Source organism: Onychostruthus taczanowskii, unplaced genomic scaffold (assembly GCF_017590055.1).
Source record: "Onychostruthus taczanowskii isolate IOZ18803 unplaced genomic scaffold, ASM1759005v1 scaffold16, whole genome shotgun sequence".
In the NCBI taxonomy this organism is placed as follows: Eukaryota; Metazoa; Chordata; class Aves; order Passeriformes; family Passeridae; genus Onychostruthus; species Onychostruthus taczanowskii.
The window spans coordinates 6,091,592-6,110,896 of NW_024498795.1; the positions used below are offsets into that span (position 1 = coordinate 6,091,592).

Here is a 19,305-nt window from a genome sequence, read left to right on the forward strand (position 1 = left end):
GAATTCTTTAGGCACTGGCTTTTCCTTGTTTGCTTGTTTAAAGTAAAAGGAAAAATAACCCGAAACCAAGACAGTGAGTATACCCTGGCTGAACGTACAGAAGGCTAGAAAAGAAAAATTAATTCCTAGATATGAGTTCTTACCGTGAAAGACAACTTAATTGACTCTAACCCCCCCAAATAAGGAACATACAATGTATTTCATTTATGTGAAGATAAAACTAAGAAGAATCCTTGTGTGATATTATCTATTAAAGGAAAAAAAGAATAAAGGCGCCTCACTCTAAAGACAGTTGAGTGAAAATTAAAAAATTCAAAGTGTAAGCCTGAAGAAGAATCTCCATTCCACTACTTGGATTGTTAATTTCCTTGCTCTTCTGTCTGAAATCTTGCACAATATACAAAAAGCCAGGGAAAATTTGGCTTTTATTCAAATCATTTGTGCCTACAAAATCAAAACAGAGTAGTAGAAGTGTCTAAGATAAGTACAGAAAAGAAAAGAAAACAGGCAGCAAAAATGGTTGAAAAGCAGACGTGGGCTTGTGGAAAATGAAGTGTTCTTTATGACTCTTGCCAGACAGTTTGTGCTCCCCCCTCCCCGCCTGTTTCTGAAGGCTGAGCTGATCAGTCCAGATAGATGAAATGAAACGTACCATGATGCTGACGTCTTTCAGTCTGACCATTGATGTGTGCAGGATGTGTGCTCTAAAAAACAGAGCCATCTGTAATTAGAATGCACATTTGGGAAGGGGATAGCTTTATTCAAGTCGTTATTTTAATTGTGATTTAAATCAGGAGAGAAAAGAAATTTTGAGCTGATAAGTGGTTTTAATACTGTTTTACATTTGTTTATGGAAAAAGTCTTTGTTAGTGATAGCTGACAGCTGCATTTGCATGCAGTGTCAGGACTTCTGGTGGTTGCAAGTATACATGCATGCTTTGGTGGTTATGTAGCTTACTCAGATTGTGGAACTTTACCTTTTGCCATGCTGACAATGCTGAGTTTCTTTTTTTCTGTACACTTAGTTTCCAGATGTTTTAATTAAAAATGCAGGAAATGGAGTTTTAATATATACACATTGTTTAGACAGTTCTAGTTTAGAACTGTTAAATGGGTTTTTACATACATACATATATATATATATATATATACACACACACTCCTGTGTGTAAATTAGTTTTCTATAGCACTTATTGCTTTATTTCTTTAGCAGTAAGGTAGTTTTTGCAATTGGCAAATCTAATGTTACGGTTTGGATTTTACTAGTGGATGAAACAGTTATAAAAACTAAAAACAGAATAGTGATGATCCAGCATAGCTGTATTTTTGTTATTGAGTTCTTTTCCATTGATTAAAAAGGGAGGACAGGTCTTCCTTGCTTTTCCTCCCAGCAGGCTTCTCAGTGAGTGAAACACTTCTTTAGCTGAGCTGAAGAAAATTCTCTTTGTGCATCTGCAGATGTCAAAAGCTGTTTTATCATTGATGCTATGTTCTTTTTCCAGGTGATGAGCAAATCATCTGGCATTAGCAGTGAGCTTGTGTTGGTTGAATGCTTTTAATTAAATTATTCTCTTAGACTTTGGGCAGGGCACAAGTCTCTCTCCAAATGGAAGCTAAAAAAAAAAAATTAACCTTTTAAAATTATATTTTAAGTTTAAAAAATGTTGGTTTTTTTTCTTTGTTGTTGTTTTGTTTGTATTAAATCAGTCTGTATTTCCCTGTGGTGTCAAATCACAGTCACAGCTTGATGCTGTGTTGTAGTTTTTATTCTCTGTCAGTGAATTATGCTGGCATAACATGCATTCAGTATATTAAAATTCACCTTCCCTTTCCCACAGCTGTACATAGTAATATCAGAAGCTTTTGCACTGTGCTTTCTTTGTTTCTTCACCACAGAATAAGAATTAGCAGATTTTGTTATGCTGGTAGTTGTTTTGTATAGGCTGCACATTGTGTCACTCTTAGACTTAATTCCAGCTTTGAGTACAGCTAAATTTCCAACATGAGGTTCAGATGCCCTGTTGCAGTACTGACCTTTTGGTCCCATCAGAGTCTGAGCTCTGGTGAAAGAGTGCTGAGATAGTTTGAATTACTGAGTTGGCATTTAAGCATTGCAAAAAAGTAGTAACAGAAATTAATGGCAGACTTTCTGTGCTGATTGGAATCAGTTCTCTGGTGTGACTGAGATTCTGCTCCTTTGGGAATCCAATAACCGTTCCGTAATGCTAATGAAGCACACTTGTTAAGGCCCTTGTTTTCCCTAGAGATAAGGGTTTAATTCTCCCAACACTTCAGTTCATTTCTTTGTCTTTTAATGTGGTGATTGACCCTCATAGAAACTGGGAGACTCAGGTGGATGGCAGTGTCCCCATGGAATTCTGGTGTTAGTGGTCTCAGGTGGGTAATGGTTAGTCTCTCTTTCTCCAGCAACCGCTTAGGATCCTAGAGAAAAGAAGATGATGTGAGGAAAGGATTGTGCTTGATTTGGTGTAGGCTAATGAACCTTTCTCATGCAGCTGCACATTTTTTCTTCATTACACCTAGTAGAGGTTTGAAAAAGAAGTAATTTTCTAGGCTTTCAGCTTTGTGAGGCCACTAGCATCACTTCTGATGCACTTCTGAATGTGCTTTTCACCAGCCAACTTTTATTATTCCATCTCTGGCAGGGATCCTCAGTTAAGGTTGCCAGGTTTTTTTTTGGTTTTTTTTTTTTTTGTTTTGTTTTTGTTTTGTTTTGTTTTGTTTTTTTTTCTTATGATTTATCTTCCAGGGCTTTGGATATTCTCCTCCTTCTCCCTTTCTCTCCCACTTGCAGCTAAAAAACAGAGGGAGTGAAAGAGTCATGAAGGAGCTGGAAATGTTCAAAATCCTAGGCTTAAGATAGTGAAGCCTTGGTGCTTGCAGTTATTTCTGACTGCTGACCTATTGTGGAGCTGGCAGACTGCAGTGTGTTGAAGCTGAAATGCTTTTCTTTCCTGTGTGTGCCTTTTGCTGCTAAGACTTTCCCTCTGTGTGGGCAGGAGGTTTTCATTGCAAGAGTTATACCATGTGCAGAACTGGATGAAAGGATAGCTTCTGCTTTGAGAGCTGGAGGAACAGTTCCCTCTTTGGAAGAGCGAGGCAGGGACAGCTGCCCCTAAAGGTTCCCAGAATATCAGGGCTCCTCTGTCTGCTTTAGAAGGTACAGTATAAGAGAAACTAATGTGGCTGTTCCTTGGTTTGAGAGGGATGCTGCATTTCTTTCTGGCAGTAGGGTGCTTAAAGAGTGTCAGAATATGTTTGTGGAGGGTGTTTGTTTGCAACAGCAGAACAACTGCACTGATGGTTGGGACCACTGGTTTGGTGGGTTTTTCTTACTGCTTTTAAGGTAAAGAAAATAGAGAGGTAAGTAGTAGCATAAATATGTGTTATTCTCTGTACAGTTTCTGGAAAAGCTAAATAGATTAATGTATAAAATGGACGTGGTATATGAGTGATATTGCAGGCTGTTGAAACATTTTTCTCTGATAAACAAATCCGCTAAGGGAATATTTTTTGTGTTGTTGCCATAGTGCCTGAACAGTTCCCAGATATTTGAATGGAGGAGAGGACTACCTTTTCCTTCCTCTCTAGCCTACAGGAGGAACAGCTTGATTAGTCTGTAGGGATGCATTCTTGTGCAAGTAATGTAAACATGAAATTGCATTGAAATGAACACCCCAACCATGTTCATACTTTTTTCCTAAGAGTGAATCCGCTGCATTCTGTCCTGCTCAACCTTCTCCCATAGACCAGTTTTAGACTTCAGACTGAGCACAGAGAGGAAGAGTGTGGAGAGTTGCAACAAGACTTTATCTGTATGCCCAGAAAACACAGATGTTTATCCCACCTGCACTTTTGAAAGCTGTCAAGCAGTGTCTCAAGAACATTGTCTGGGACTTAAGCAGAGAGAGGAAAAGTACAGTTAGAAAGTTGAAAGGGATTTATGTTGCAAAGCCATGTTTTTATGGTATATGGATGTACTGGTTGTAGAGCTTGCCCTCTCTGCAGCATTTAGCCCAAGTAAGTGTATTTTAGTTACTGCGATGATGCTGTCAAAGTCCCTGCACAATGGAACAACACATCATAACTCATGGTGTCACATTAAGCACTGCAGAGCTTGCACAAGTCTTTGGAGTGTTTGAGCTTCAGTTGCCTGCTTCATGTCTCTCTTCCTTCTAGTTAGTCCAGAGTTAAGGCACATAGAGTTAGAGCTTGGTGGTTTTGTGTGTACCAGATACCCAGCTGTGTAGCAGAATTTGAGCATGGCCCCAAGCACAGTGGATGTATGTGTCCTATTGTGGTAGGAGCAGAGAGAACATGTTGGTTGAAGATGGAAGTAGGATTTCCCTGCCAGTGCTACAAAATTCTCGGTCAGTCATAAGGTCAGTTGAAAATCCCATGAACAGCAGTGCTCTGCAGAGAGAAAAGGGATACCTTTTTTTGATGGTAACAACCTTGTAGAGGTGAAAAAAGTACCTTAGAGGAGCTTCCTACTTGCAGTAGCTGGCTTTTGCTTCACTCCAGCCTCATTCCAACAGTTCTTAAGTGTATGCAGTTGTTTGGAAGGGGTGGAAGACCGAGACTTAAATAGCAGGGAACTTGAGTGCCTTGGTGATGGGCGTGACATGCTCCCTACAGGAAATAGGCAGACAGAATATAAACTGTTGATTGTTTTAACTGGTAGCTTGGATGTCCTTCTCTTTGTTTCAGTTTCCTCTGGAGCAGCTTTTGTTGCAGGTCAAACTGTTAATTGGTAGAAGGTGCATTCAGCTGTTGTGCAAATAAATGACTAGTGAGCAATATGAGATAGAACTATTGCTTTTTTTTCCGAGCCAGTCAGGATTTTCAGTGCTGTTTTTGTATACCTGAAAGAAGCAAACTTGTGTGTAGCTCCACCTCTCCTCCTTAAAGAATTTTGTACTGCTCCTTGTTTCCTCTGGTGCTTGATGAGAAATTCAGCTCCCGTGGCTGCTTCGTAGCTATCTTTTTGTGAAGGCCTTTACTGAATAAAAATTTTCTCATGGCCTGTTACATTTAGATGACTGGGTCTTTGAAATTTGCTCTGCCATGCTTGCATCAGTTTTGTGTGCAAACAGCTGCTGATTTTTTGATTGCTGTGTCTTTCATCTGCTAAGTGCTCCCCGTCCCTAGCCCCCCAAACCTGTACTGAAGCTTTATTTTAAAGAGTTTGCTGTGTCTGTGCTTCTAGCTGTTAGCAAGCTCTGCTATCAAAGGGCTGCATAGGGGCTAATGTGGTAATTGTGTCATAGCTGCTTTGCATTTCCATTTTTCTTATCTCTTCCTTGCTCCTTCCTCTCTACTCCTGCCCAACCCCCAAACCCAGTCCCGCCAAACTTGGAGTTCAGACAACAAAGTCTGTGCATACAGGTGTGGTAACTTGGCATTCATAAGAGGCTTAAATCTGATAGTGCTCCATGGTTTGATGGGCCAGTTTAGGGGAGAAACACGGAAGGAGAAGGGTGGTTCTTGTTTCTGCTAATATGGTAGGTGGGCTGGAATCTAGCATTATCACTTGCAGTGATGACTTTTGCTGAGTAGAATCACACATCTTGTGGCTTCTCAGTTGCATTTTCAGTCTCGGACTACAGCAGGAGGAAAACAAATAAAGTAGGTTTGAAGCATCTCATGGCAAAACCAGCTGCTGCTTTCTGATGGTGGGTTCTGTGATGACCTGTGAGTGATGCCTGAATGGGGCATGCAGGGTGGTAGAATTCAGCATGACGAGCACATTTTGTAAAATTTGTGTGATTGCCATTGCAATAGCTGTTGGTTAATGTTACTGAAGCAGTGCAGTAAATATGTGGTAGCAGATTAATTTGAAATAATGTCACTGATGCTTTGGTCTGTGTTGTCACCACAGAAACAGAGCTGGGACATCATGCAGTAGTAGGAAGGGGTTAAGAGTAGTGAGTCCAGCTGTGAGCAAATGCAGATGTTTAAGCATTAACGCTCATGCTGAGGTGAATTTCTCTTTGCAGCACATCAGATGCAAAGTGATGTTTCTTACAGAAAGTTACATAGAAATGAATGTGTTTACAATATTGAAGGGCTGAGAATACTGCTTATGTTCCGCAAAAGTCTGAACCCAAGGTGGATTTACTCTCTTGTAGCATGAAGGGCAGTAATTTAGAACAAAACCTGCTGCTGTTATTTTGTGCTCATGATATCAAATGTCTGGGCTCATAAGATTACAATTCTTGCTTTACAGTTAAGCAGAAAAATTACTTGCCTGAGCAGCAGAACAGAACTCAGTTCTTTCTGCATATAAGTGCTGTATTATCCTGAATATTCATATGATAACAATTGATGTAGAGTGTAATAAGTAGTTTATACTAAAATTGAATAAAAATTTGTCCATTTTAGTAGATATATCTGCCACATAGTTTTTGCAATAGATCGTGAGAACTTTTTGGGAATGCAGAAGATAAAATGAGAGAACTGTTAATATTAGCTGGAAATATTGAATCCTTAAAGTTGTTTGTTGTTCAGCTTTCAGAATTGAAAGTTGCTTATTTTTTTTTAAATAGACTTCTTGTCACTGAGTTTCTGTGCCAAAACAAAGAAGAATATGTTCTGCCATGAGGCTCATAGGAAATATAGAAGAACAAGAAGAATACATATAGGCCTCGTTACTGAACAGTCTATGGCAGAGAATGGTTCGTGCATTATTAAATAAGAAAAACCAGTAGTTATGTTTTTCAAATGTGATTTTGTGCACCTCTCTGTAAAATATTCAGTATGAGAGACCTTTGCGAAAGATCCTATGAAGGTGAGATACATAGTAGAAAAACCAACTCCCTTGAAAATTGGCCTAGAGGCTATGGTTTTATAGGGGACTGAGTTTTAAATGGACCTCTGTTTTGTTGTTGTATGCTCAGCCAAGCTTGGCAGTGGTTGACTGAGCACCCCTAAATGTAGTCTGCCTCAGCAAGATTGCTGTATAGTTCACATTAGTTAATAACTGTGTCACGTTATTGTTGAGTCCTTGCCATAAAACAGAGGAGCACTTAAGGGAAACAGCAGAGCTTAAAGCAGGGAATGTTAGTATATATTTTCACACAGTACAGTATGGTCCAGGTGCAAGACAGATAGACAAGCTTGAGCAACTTCTACAAAAAACGTTCAGGTGTTTTGGTAGGAAAATGAAGGTACACAGAGGAGTTACTTGTCTTCTTAATGGAAGTTAATGGCAGTCAGACATGGAAGCAAAAGACCAGGTGCAAGACAGATAGACAAGCTTTGAGCAACTTCTACAAAAAACATTCAGGTGTTTTGGTAGGAAAATGAAGCTACACAGAGGAGTTACTTGTCTTCTTAATGGAAGTTAATGGCAGTCAGACATGGAAGCAAAAGGCAGTGCTTGTCTTGTTATGTGATGCTTCCTTGTGTTTGGCAGTCATTGTGTAGAGTTTTGAAGAGACACTTTCAAACTTTGTCTGGATAGATTATGAATGTATTCATTTATCTTTGCTTTGGTACTTGAATATATGGAAATAGAAGCACTGTGGTTGCATTTGATATCATCATGCAATTGCTGTTTCTCCTGACACCACTAGTGACTTTGAACTCCTAGGATAGTGTGTTCTTAAGGAAACTCCTGTTTTCTCTAGCTCTACTTTTGCATGCTTACATGTGAACACGTAAGACCAGATTAGAAGGTAGTAAAGGCTCTGCACTAGCAGTAGTTTTCAGTGGTGTCTTGTAGCTTATATGCTTTCTGAGGATTTGGTCCTTACTTGTACCTGTTTGGAAAAGTAGATAAAAATAAGAAAATTGATCCCTGGCTTTTCTGCAGTAGATAAGTAATACATGGCCCTGTCACCTGGTCTGCATTCTGAAGCGGGAAGAAATTTGTGTGCTCTGCATTTGAATTAGCCAAAATTTGTACTGGTTTTGACCAGCATAGAGCTAAATTTCTCTGTAATACCTTATCTGGGACAATGTTTTGGATTTGTGCTGAAACTAGCGTTGATAACTCACTGATGTGTTAGTTAATGTTGAAGACAGGGCTTAAACACTCTCTGGGCCTTTTCTATTCCTCATGATGTCCTCCCAGTGAATAGGTTGGAAATGTGCAAAGTATCCCCATATAAGCTACCTTGGAGAGGTTTAATGCTGTCCCAGCCAAAACCAGTACACTTATGTTGTCTAGGCGTGTGGCTTGCATTTGTAAAATTCACAGAAGGTCCTGTGGTACTTAGCCAAGTGCTCAAAGTTGGGTGGCAATATTCAGTTAACAGCCTTTTTGTTCACTGTTTTGGTGTAAGGTGGAGGGAATAGCAGAGTGACTTGGTTAATTGAATAATGCAAAATATGTCCTTTATGCATTTTAGATGAGGAGTGATCAGATGTTGGTGATGTTCATGTTTGTGGCAAGTTGAAGGCAAATATCCACTTGAGGGGCTTTGTTGGAATGGGAGTTCTTTGTCAGAATGGACTGTCTCTTGACTTGGAGAGATGTTGTGAAAGTGAAAATAAGTATGTGATGTAACCGTAACAGCACTTTAAGAACTATAATGCTTCATGTGCTGATTGATTTCTTCCCTGTATGATAGCTGTGTTAATCAAGATGCTGTCATTTGAATGATCTCTTATGTGACTATGAGCTGAGATGCTGGAATGATTTAAATAATAAATGCTGTTTGGTAGCAGAGGCACATCAAGCTCAATGTAGTGCTAAGCCTAATTTTACAATCAGTAAACTCAGCAGAGCTAAATCCACACAACTCACACAGTTGAACTAGCAGGAGACATCAAACAGATAAATTGTAAGCATATGCACATATTTTTATCATTGGTATTTACATCTGATATAGAGTGGATTTAGCAGTTGGGTTGACTTAACTGGATTCAAGAGGCGAAAATTGTAGAAAAATAAATGTAGAGGGTACAAGGAGGAACATAGAACAAGGCTGAGGTTGAGAACAGGGAAATTGAGTGAGTAAAATTGATGGTGCATGTAATGGTCAGCATTTTATTTTTTTGCATTCATGAGTTTGATAGCTAAATAATTATTGTCAGCAGTATAGTTATTTTTATGTTGGTATTTTGACATAGATTCTTTAATTTATGTTTTTAAATTTACAGTATGATCAACAGACACTGAAATAGAAAAATAGGACCCTGTGATAGAAGTAATTCCACTGTCTGGTTTGGAGAAAAAGAGGCTGAGGGGTGACTTCATTACTTTCTGCAGATTCCTGAGAATGGGAAGTGGAGAGGGAAGTGATTTAAGTTTTGGTCAGACCTGAGGTGGTTGGGCAGTTGGACTGGATGACAGCTGAAGATCTCTTCCACTGAAATAGTCTAGGTGTGAGATGGCAGAACTAAAAGCACAGAAAAATCCCTGCTTTCAGTTGGGTTTGTGGGTTGAATTAAAGACCTATGAGCCTGTGAAAGGATGTAGCCTGTTTCTTGTTAACTTAACCTGGCATAAAGTCAGTCCTAGCTTGCACTAGGAGTTCATTTTTACTTGCCTCCCACTTCCTGTGAAAATAAAACAGATTCTTGCAAAAAGCCCAAACTAAACAACAAAAATTAAACCCAAACAAACCCACAAACCCAAACCAAACACAAGTTCAAACAGTTATGTAAACCTGGAGTTGCTAAACACTTTCCCTTTGTGTTGCAATAGCTTTTTGCAGCTGATCTTTCTTTTCAGCCTTCCCTTCCTCCCCCTGCAGTTTGTTATTCTATCCTCTACCTTACAAATATCTAACACCACTAATTCCCCTTCTCAGATTGCTCTTTCATTTCCTTTGGCTTGTAGACTTTCTTCCTTTCTCCCATCTCTTAGATTGTTCTTACACACTTGCTCTTTCCCCATCGCTTTTTCATTTGATTCCTGGCAAGAATTTCATGTCCTATCAGCAACTGCAAAATCTGGTCTTTTGTGCACGGACGGGATCAGTTGATGTATAAAATGGGAGAATTACTTTGTTTGTAAAAGGGTGCCATTACCTTAGTTTATGTCTAAAAGTATAAGTCTCCCAGAGCTCAGTGTTTGTCTTTTGACATTTGAAGTGTAGAGTAAGGAAGATGTTCAGCAGTGGTAGCTGTTTATGTGTTCTGAATGTTGAAAATAATGACACACTATTTGGTAAGCAATATATATAGCACAGCATAATTGCGTGGAAGGTAGAGGACAATAATTTTTTTTTTCTTCCTTTTGTAGAGTTTATTTTAAAAAAGTCATTGTTGGACTTGTAGGTCTGCCTTCTGATCTTCTCTGTTTACAAGTTCTGAAAAGGCATTTCAGAGAAATTTGGATAGACTGAAGAATAGGGGTAGTGTACTGTAGTGTTGTGTTTTCAGAACTAACGGAGGTGACCTTTCCGACAGGTGATCTCATTTGCAGCCAGAAGTGTGTGTTTGCTATGGGATTGAGTTTTGGAGCAATTTTGAGGGCATACAGAAACTAAAAAGGTCGTAATTCAAATCTTAATTCTTAAGCAGCTCTGCAGAACATGATTGGACTTCTTTCCACTTCTTTGGTTCTATGTTGTATATGAAGTTCCCTGATGATTTGTTGGTTAATAATTATGCAGTAATTGAAGTGACTTGTGCCCATTTTATTTAGTAGTCAGATCTAGCAACACACCGATTTTTTTTTTTTGACATGCCTAGTTTAGATTTTTCTGTTCTAGAACAGTGTCTTTTTGGTCTTTTAATTCATGTTGTATAAACTTTGGGCTACCTGCAGCTATGATTTGAGTAGGTGTCTTCAAAAAGCTGACTTTATAATTAAATAAAAGTAATTTTCTTGAGAAAAATGTAAGGTATAAAAATACTCAGGAAGTTTAGTGATGAATCTTACTTGGGAACTTAGAGAAAATTACTCAAAATCCATTTATACATCACCAGTCATACTTTTATAGAAAAGACTATGGGGGCTGGGGAAGCTGGTGGGAACAATGTGATGCAGTTACTAAATATGTTGTCAGTGGGACCTTGCCTAGACTCTTGTATTTCAGACCAACAACAGACATCATTCTAGTGTCAAACTACTGTGATTATAAGGAATATTTCTGATGTCTCTGATAGTTGGTGTGGATGACTACAGCTCAGAGTCTGATGTGATTATTATACCTTCAGCCCTGGACTTTGTCTCACAAGATGAGATGTTGACGCCTTTGGGAAGATTGGACAAGTACGCTGCAAGTGAGAACATATTTAACAGGTATGCTTTTAAAATGTCTGTCTGGCTAATGGTATGCAAACTGTTCATCTGATTCAAATCTGACTGAAGTTAATTTGCATGGAATACAAATAATTTCAAAAAACCCAACACCTTTATGAAACTCCAGTTTTCACCCCTCCTTCTGTTTGCTCATGCGCCTCCTACTTAGAGAGAGCAAAATATTAATGGTAAGAGAAAAACATTAATTCACCTTTTAAGCAACTATAGTGAAGGACTTCCTGAACTTCTTCCTTAATTGGAGAACGTAATTTAGGTTTTTTTGCAGATGCTAACATTCCTGTTGGCACAGGACTGTAAGGTGATAATAAAGTCCATCCATAACTCTGTGTGAAAGTAAGTTTAAGAAAATACTTCATGAACGGTCAGGAGAGCATAATGAAGAGCCAAGAGATTGCCAGGAGAAAGCCAAGAACTTTACTTCAGAATCAATCTCCTCTGTAGTTTACAGCTTGAATATTGGTGCTTCTGGTTATTGAAAGTGAATTTGCCCAGTTAATACTGTGTTCTGCATTTCCCCTTTTTATTTCTGTAATGCCACTGAGATGGTTGTTTCATCTAAAAGCACAGGTATTGTAGCATACTTCAGACAGACACACATCCCACCCCATCCCATCCTCTTGCACTCAGATGTTCTGCACTCGAATGGAGTAACTCAAACCCATAGTTTAATTGGAACTGTAAACATTAACATGATCACAGAAGTGTATAAAATATGTTAACATTGAGATTTTCTGGTATTTCGTTTGAACACGGTTTAGTTTGGGCTTCAAGTAAGCTTTTAATGAAGCGTATTTGCTTTAATGTTGAATTCTTAATACAGTAATATGCAGAAGCAAAGTCTGTGATCAGCCACCCAATAGGATAGCCTCTGTTTTGTTGTTCATGGCTTGGGTTTGGAAAGGATTTAGCCCTGTTCTTAACTTTAGTCACATGAACTGTACTTAAAATTCCACGCTACGTGTGTGAACATACCATTGAATCGAAGCTGAAAATTGCAGAATGGTTTCTCTTGTTACAACCTGCATAAACCTGTATGCACTTATAAGTTCTGAAATACACGTCATTTTCAATTTTTGTTTTTTCCTGAAATCCAAATTTGCTGTATTTTACAATTTAAGATGAAATTGGCTCTTATACTACCAGGAGAGAATTTTTGCATGTTTTGACTTTCCATGAGGAGGGAGGGAATAGGAGCTTTCAGGCTCCAGGTGACAATTCTATAATAAAAGCCAATAGGGAGGAGAACAAACTCAGAAACTCGAGTTGTGTATCTTGAATTTTAACCAACAATGCTGTTCCTAATATCTTACTTGCCTGCCTAAGAAAAAACTGTGTCTGATTTCTCAGTATGGATTACATTGGATATGGGCATGCATAAACTGGGAATCCTTTTAATTGCTCTGTCCAGCTTTATTCATGCTGTGCTTTCCTGCAGGGAAAGGTGGTCAGAGTAACTAGTTTTTCCTGATTTTTTTTTCCCCTCTGCGTTTGCTTGTTTGGATTATTTTTGCTGGTACAAACATTTTTTAATCCTAGATCTCTTTGTAGGCCTATTGCGTTATGTAGGATAAGAAAATACAGGAAATAGCAAATGATAATTATTAGTGGTATAACCGAGTAGCACTTAGATCACAATAAATGATAGTGACTACTGCAGTCAGTTTATGATGATTCAGCATTAGTCAGTCTCAGAATAATAGGAGGGATTTCTGCTAAGCAGAGGAACTGGAGCATTTAATACAAAAAAGATTAATTAAATTACATTCGTTTATTCCTATGTCTTAGTATGGTATCAGCACATCCAATTACTAATGAGTAGTTGAAAAGTATTAAAGTACTGTGATTGAGTTAATAATGTTTCAGTTGTTTCTGTGACCTGGAACCTGCATTTCTGTGGAAGCTTCATATTACACATTCCAAATTCTTGAAACATAATCATTGAATCTGGGTGAATTAGGGTAAGATGTTTCTTTTCCCTTTAATTGGATGAATTTGCTTTTAGGATGACAGGTTTTAATCTTAAAATTTCATTTTAGGTATGACTTCTCTTTGCATTTGGTTTTATTATCCTTTTCTATCTGGTTAGTCATCTACCTGTGCAGCATATTTGCAGTCTGTGATTGCACTGAATGATTAAAGTGAATGGATTTTTAACAACTGCTGCAAAAGTCTAGTCTCCTTTAATTGGATTCCTTGAGCACTTACGATTTCTCAGCCACTTGTTGTGAGATGGAAACGAATCTGTGTCTGTGTCCTAAAAAATTTCAGGAGATGAGGCCTGGAAATAGGAATGTCTTCTTTGTTTAAATATGTAAGATTTCTGATAGGATTAACTGAAAAAGAGAGAGAGAAGTAGGGAATCCTTTAACAGCTTCCCAAGTGATGGAAGGTGTTGCTTTGTGACAACTTTTGGTATGTTATGGTTTACATTTTTACTGGTTTAGGTGTTGCTCATAAGCACCACAGATGTTGCCTATGAGAATGGAGGGGAAACTGACAAATATTACAATAAATTACCCCTGTTTGTCTGCAAAATAAGGCAAGTGGGAGTCTGGCTGTGGTGTGATTATTGAAGAGGCAGCCTTCAGTTCAGATTTGAGAAGCATCTCTAGGATATGCGTTAATAATCCAACACCACATTGCAGCAGGAGTCAATATTGAGCAGAAAGCCAAAGCCATCACCCTAAACCACAGTGTCTTCTTGTGTCTGGTAGCACTGGTGTGTGTACATACATACAAGGATGATGACTCCCTTTTCCTACTTGCTTTAAAAACCAGTTGCTAGTTGCTGGTGGAGTTTGGAGCATGGCTTTTGTATCTTTTTGGGGTTTTTTTGTGTTAAAATCCCTTGTGGGTTTTTCTAATCTTTATTGCCGTGAAGTTGCTTCCATTCCTCATTAAGAAGGCTCAGAAGTGTAGGACGCTCACCAATAAATCTATGTGAATAGTGAGGCAGTTCCTGAACACAGATCCTTCTTTTCATAAGCCTATGAGGAATTATTGCTGCTTTTTCTCTTCAGACCAAAGCACATCTTGGCAGTAGCGCTGTTTACTGTGGTTCCTTACTTGCTGAGACTCAGTGGGTTAGTTGACTTGTCTCTCACTTTCCAAGACTACATTTAATATGTAGGAGACACGTGTCCACACAGGCTGGTTTATGAAATTGCTTCATCTGTTCCTCTTCTCTTTTCAGAGGTGTCCAGCCCTTTAAAAAGACCAAGTCAACTCTGCTTCTAGGTTAGTGTGTCATGCAGTCTGTTTCCCTCTGTTAGGGTTTTTATGGCTGAATTTTAACTGCGTACCAAGATCTCTGCTGAGAGATGTACTTCTGTTGAGTTGAAAAGAGTGAGGGAGAAGAAATTCGTTAAAGGCAAATGGTTTCTTCAGTTTGTTTTTTTAGAAGATTTTATACACCTGTATGTCAAAACAGTTTAATTTAAAATAGTTCTGCAAGTGGCCAATGTGAAAAATTTAAATTACTGATTTTCAGTAGGAGAAAATGTTTGCTTAGCTTTGGGAATTCATGGAAACCTTCTGCCTTTCTCTGATTGCATGGAATTGTGAAGTTCTTGAGCTTCCCTTGTGCACTAGGAATGTAACCACCTGTTCTCTTTTCAGTTGTTGACCACTGCTCAAGTTCACTGCTTGTAGTGGACATAATAAAGGTTAGGTATGCATCTGCTCTTGTCTGCAGCAGTGCTGTTTGTCAACAGTGCTTTTACCTAGGCTATATCCTAAAAGTGTTTCTGTCCTTCAGTTCTGGAAATACCTGGCACTTGACACTTGCTACTTCAGTGTTTTGTTGAGTTACCAGATCTACCAGTGTCTTGGAGGCTGTTCCTTGGCTCATTCCATTATCCTGGGATAATTCTGCTAGCTCTCTGAACTGATGTGTAACCCACGTTATCCAGTAGGGCGAGAAAAGTTATGCCATTGCAGGGTGTTTTTGAGGGGAAAGGTTGATTGCCACACATTCCCAGCTCCATTTAGGGCTCTCTGGGTACCTGATGGATATGGCTTTGTAGCGTAGGCTGCAACAGAACCTTGGAGGACAAATTCCCAAATTTTGACTATATCTCATTACTCATTAATTAATCTATAGAAAATTTCATTGTGTATTAGAAATAGTAACTGAGTTGATTATGACTTATTTAATATTTTCTTAATGTTTCTACTTTGTGTAATGTATGTCTCAGGTACACATGGGTTGGGTAGTACATGTTATTTTCACAGTTTGTACCCACCACTCACAGTATGTACCCACAGCATTCGAATGACGTTTGACTTTTAAATGTCAACCACCATTGGTTTAAATGTCAGCTGTAACACCATTGGTATGAAAATCTTTGACTTGAGTGTTCATGCTTTTGTGAAATAAATTCAGAATTTTGTTTAAAAACATTTTAACAATACTAGTGTTACTTTGCTTTGTATGGAACAAGTTAGGGACTTCATAGATGAGGATGGATGGAAGGCTGATTCTGACTTCCTAACATTCAGCTCCTGTTTGCCCACTTAGCAGATGATTGCTATTTCTGGTCTTGGTCGCTGCTTTCTCTTATCCTTGTAAATAAAAGGGATACTTTTAATGTTATATTCAAAACTTACAGTTCTTCAAGGTTATGCCAGGTATCAAAGTAAGAATTCCCAAAGCAGGGTTAACTAAACTTACTGTAATTTATAAATTAAATTTTAAGTGAATATATGTAAAATTCTATTTGGTGTAAGAAACTTCTATGATTCACAACTTTTTGATTTAGCAGTATTTCTGGACACAAATAATGCTGATTTTTAATCTTTCTTGTAAACTAGGCAAATGGTGGCTCGAAGTTTGCTGGACACTTTGAAAGAAGTCAGTGATGATGAGAGAGATTGTATTGCTGTGTTGGAGAGAATCAGCAGATTAGCTGATGATTCAGGTAGGTAGCATTAAACATTTTACTGGGTTGATGTGGGAAAATCAGAGGTGCTAAACCTGTGTTTAGCACAGGAGCAGTATGTTCTTTCTCCAATATTCAAACTAAACTTCTGCAAATTCAATAAAATAGTGTAAAATTTAATTTTTCTTAATCATCCCCCAAAGATTACTTTTTTCCTTACTATTTTCATCAACAGATTTACACTCCTTCAAAATGTAGGACTGTGGCTTTCCAACAGTACATTTCTTAGTAACTTTTATTATTTACTTTTGCTGCTCAAAAGATCTACATGATTATTTTAGATTTGTAGATCAAGATTAGTTTCATGGCTTGAAAATAAACTTGGAAACCATCTCTGCAACACTCTCATAAGTTTTGATAGAATTTAAATGCTGAAGTTGTTCCTTTACACCTTTTTGGGCAACCAGGTGTGAAGGTAAGAAGCAGCAAGAATTGGTAAAGGTGCAAATACAGAACCAGAGAATGGTTTAGGTTGGAAGGGACCTACCAGGACAGGGACACCTTCCACAAAACCAGGTTGTTCAAAGCCCCATCCAGCCTGATCTTGAACACTTCCAAGGCTGAGGCATCCACAGCTTCTGGGTAACCTGTTCCTGTGCCTCACCATTCTCATAGTGAAGACTTTCTGCTACCTGCCTTCTTTCAGTTTGAAGCCATTACTGCATATCAAGTCGCTACTACTTTGTAAAAGGTCCCTCTCCAGCTCTCTTTCAGGCCTCCTTAGGTACTGGAAGGCTGCAGTAAGGTCTCCCAAGAGCCTTCTCTTCTCCAGGCTGAACAGCCCCAGCTCTATCAGTCTTCTCTCGTAGGACAGATTCTTTATCTCTCTGATCAGTTTCATTACCCTCCTCTGGACTTGCTGCTACAGGTCTAAATCCTTCTTATCTTGGGGTCCCCAGAGCTGGATGCAGCACTCCATATGGGGTCTCACTAGAGCAGAGGAGCAGAATCCCCTCCCTTGCCCTGCTGGCTGATGCTGCTTTTGATGCAGTTTAGGATGTGTTTGGCATTCTGAGCTGCAAGTTGCTGGGTCATGTTGAGCTTCTCAGCAACCAACACCTCCAAATCTTTCTCCTCAGAGCTGCTCTCAGTCCATTCTCTACTAACCCTGCATTGGTACCAAGGTTTGTCCCAACCCTGGTGCAGGACCTTGTTCTTGGCCTTTTTGAAATTCATGAGGTTCACGTGTGCCCACTAAACCTTGGTACCAATGTTGGCCTTTTTCTTGGCCTTTTTGAAATTCATGAGGTTCACGTGTGCCCACTTCTCAGGTACATAAAGGTCCCTGTGGCTGCTGTGCCTTTTCTGTAGCATGTCAATCCCACCACAGAGATTGATGTAGTGAGCAGACTTGCTGGGGGTGCTCTCCATCCCACTATCCACGTCACCCACCAGGATGTTGAGCAGTGCTGGTCCCAGTATTGACCCCTAAGGAGCTCCAGATGTCATTGGTCTCCCCGTGGATATCAAGCTGTTGACCACAACTGTTTGAGTGCAACCATCTAGCCAGCTGTTTATCCACTGAGTGGCCATCTCTCAAATCTGTGTCTCTCTGATTTAAAAACAAGGACTTAACGAGATAGTGTCAAATGTTTTGCATGAGTCCAGGTGCATGATGTCAGTTGCTCTTCCCTTATCCACAAACACTTTAACCCCATCGTAAAAAACCAACAAATCTGCCAGGAATGGTTTGACCTTAGTGAAGTTGTGTTAGCTCTTACACATTAATTACCTCCTTATTTTCCATGTGCCTTCTCACAGTTTCCAGGAGCAGCTGCATCATAGTCTTGCAAAGGCACCAAGGTGAGATGGCCCTGTGTCTTCTTTTTTTCTCTTTTTGAAAATGAGGGGTTTGTTTTCCCTTTTCAGGTTGGTGGGAACTTCACTGGACTGCCACAATTCTCAAATACAATGGATAGTGGCTTCTTCCACCAGTTCCCTCAGGACCTGCAGATGTGCTGCATCAGGTCCTATGGACTTGTGTACCTTCAGGTTCCTTAGATGATCTTGAGCCTAGTCTTCTGTGGGCAGTTTTTCATTCTCCCAATCCCCATCTCCGCCTTCTGGGACTCAGATGGAGAACTTGTCACTGGTGACTGAGGGGAAAAACATCATTGAGTATCTCAGCCTTCTCATTGGTTGGGGTAACCAGGTCTCCCTCTTTCTTCTAGAGAGGGCTCATATTTTCCCTAGTCTTTCTTTTATCACTGGTGTACCTATAGAACCTTTTCTTTTTACCCTTAATGTCCCTGACCAGTTTTAATTCTTTGAGGCTTTAGCTTTCTTAACCCAGTCCCTGGCAGCTCAGACATTATTTCTGTATTCCTCCTAGGCTACCAGTCCTTGCTTGCACCCTCTGTAGGCTTCCTCTTTTTTGCTTGAGGTTGTCCAGGAGCTCCTTGTACATCCATGCAGGCCTCCCAGTGTTTTTGCCTGACTACTTCTTTTGGATATATTGCTCCTGCACTTGGATGAGGTGATCCTTTAATATTAACTAACTTTCTTGGGCACCTGTTCCCTCAGGCTTTATCCCATGGTACCTCCACCAAGCAGATCCCTGAAGATGCCAAAAGTCTGCTCTTTAAGTCCAGTGTAGTGAGCTTGCTTGTGCACCCCCTTTGCTATGAGTAGGAAGGCTCTGTAGATCCAGTGTGTCTGTTGCTAATCAATATGTTGGGACTGCTTAGCATTTGAAATGAAAGGCAAAAGCAAAAGAAAAATTAAAAACAAATGTGAAAGAAAAGAAGTGCTTAAAAAGTCACAGGGAAGTGGATGAAGGGAAAAATTATGTGGACAGAGCTGTGCCAGAATTCTGGCTTAAAAATTATCTAGAAAGAATTTAGGGTTTGATTTCAACATAGCTAGATACAGCTGACATACCAGAAGGAAGAAATTCCTGCAGCAGAACATCAGAAAAGATCTGGTCATTCTTTTGTTATTGTTGGTGTGCTGTGAAGATAAATTTGTATTAAATCTTGAATGAGAAGAAAATGTTTCTTCTATTTAATATGTGTTAGTTTTTCTCCCTTCTTGTGGAGCTGCAGAAGATAATGCTTTCCAAGGGTAAAAATACATTCTGCTGATTTCTGTTATTCTGTCACTATTGTCTTAATTTAAAATGCA

General features: G+C 39.2%; 1 protein-coding gene across 6 annotated transcripts in view; it reads left to right on the forward strand.

The window, feature by feature from the left end:
- PPP4R1 (protein phosphatase 4 regulatory subunit 1) overlaps nucleotides 1-19,305 on the forward strand; it is a 63,393-nt gene that overhangs the window by 4,466 nt on the left and 39,622 nt on the right. For 3 of the 6 annotated variants that reach the window (XM_041399338.1, XM_041399340.1, XM_041399339.1), the window contains 2 exons: nucleotides 11,086-11,221; nucleotides 16,055-16,161. In XM_041399338.1, coding sequence (XP_041255272.1) covers nucleotides 11,086-11,221; nucleotides 16,055-16,161 — 243 coding nt within the window. The remainder of the gene's footprint in view (nucleotides 1-11,085; nucleotides 11,222-16,054; nucleotides 16,162-19,305) is intronic. The other 3 variants (XM_041399341.1, XM_041399344.1, XM_041399343.1) reach the window with 1 other exon arrangement.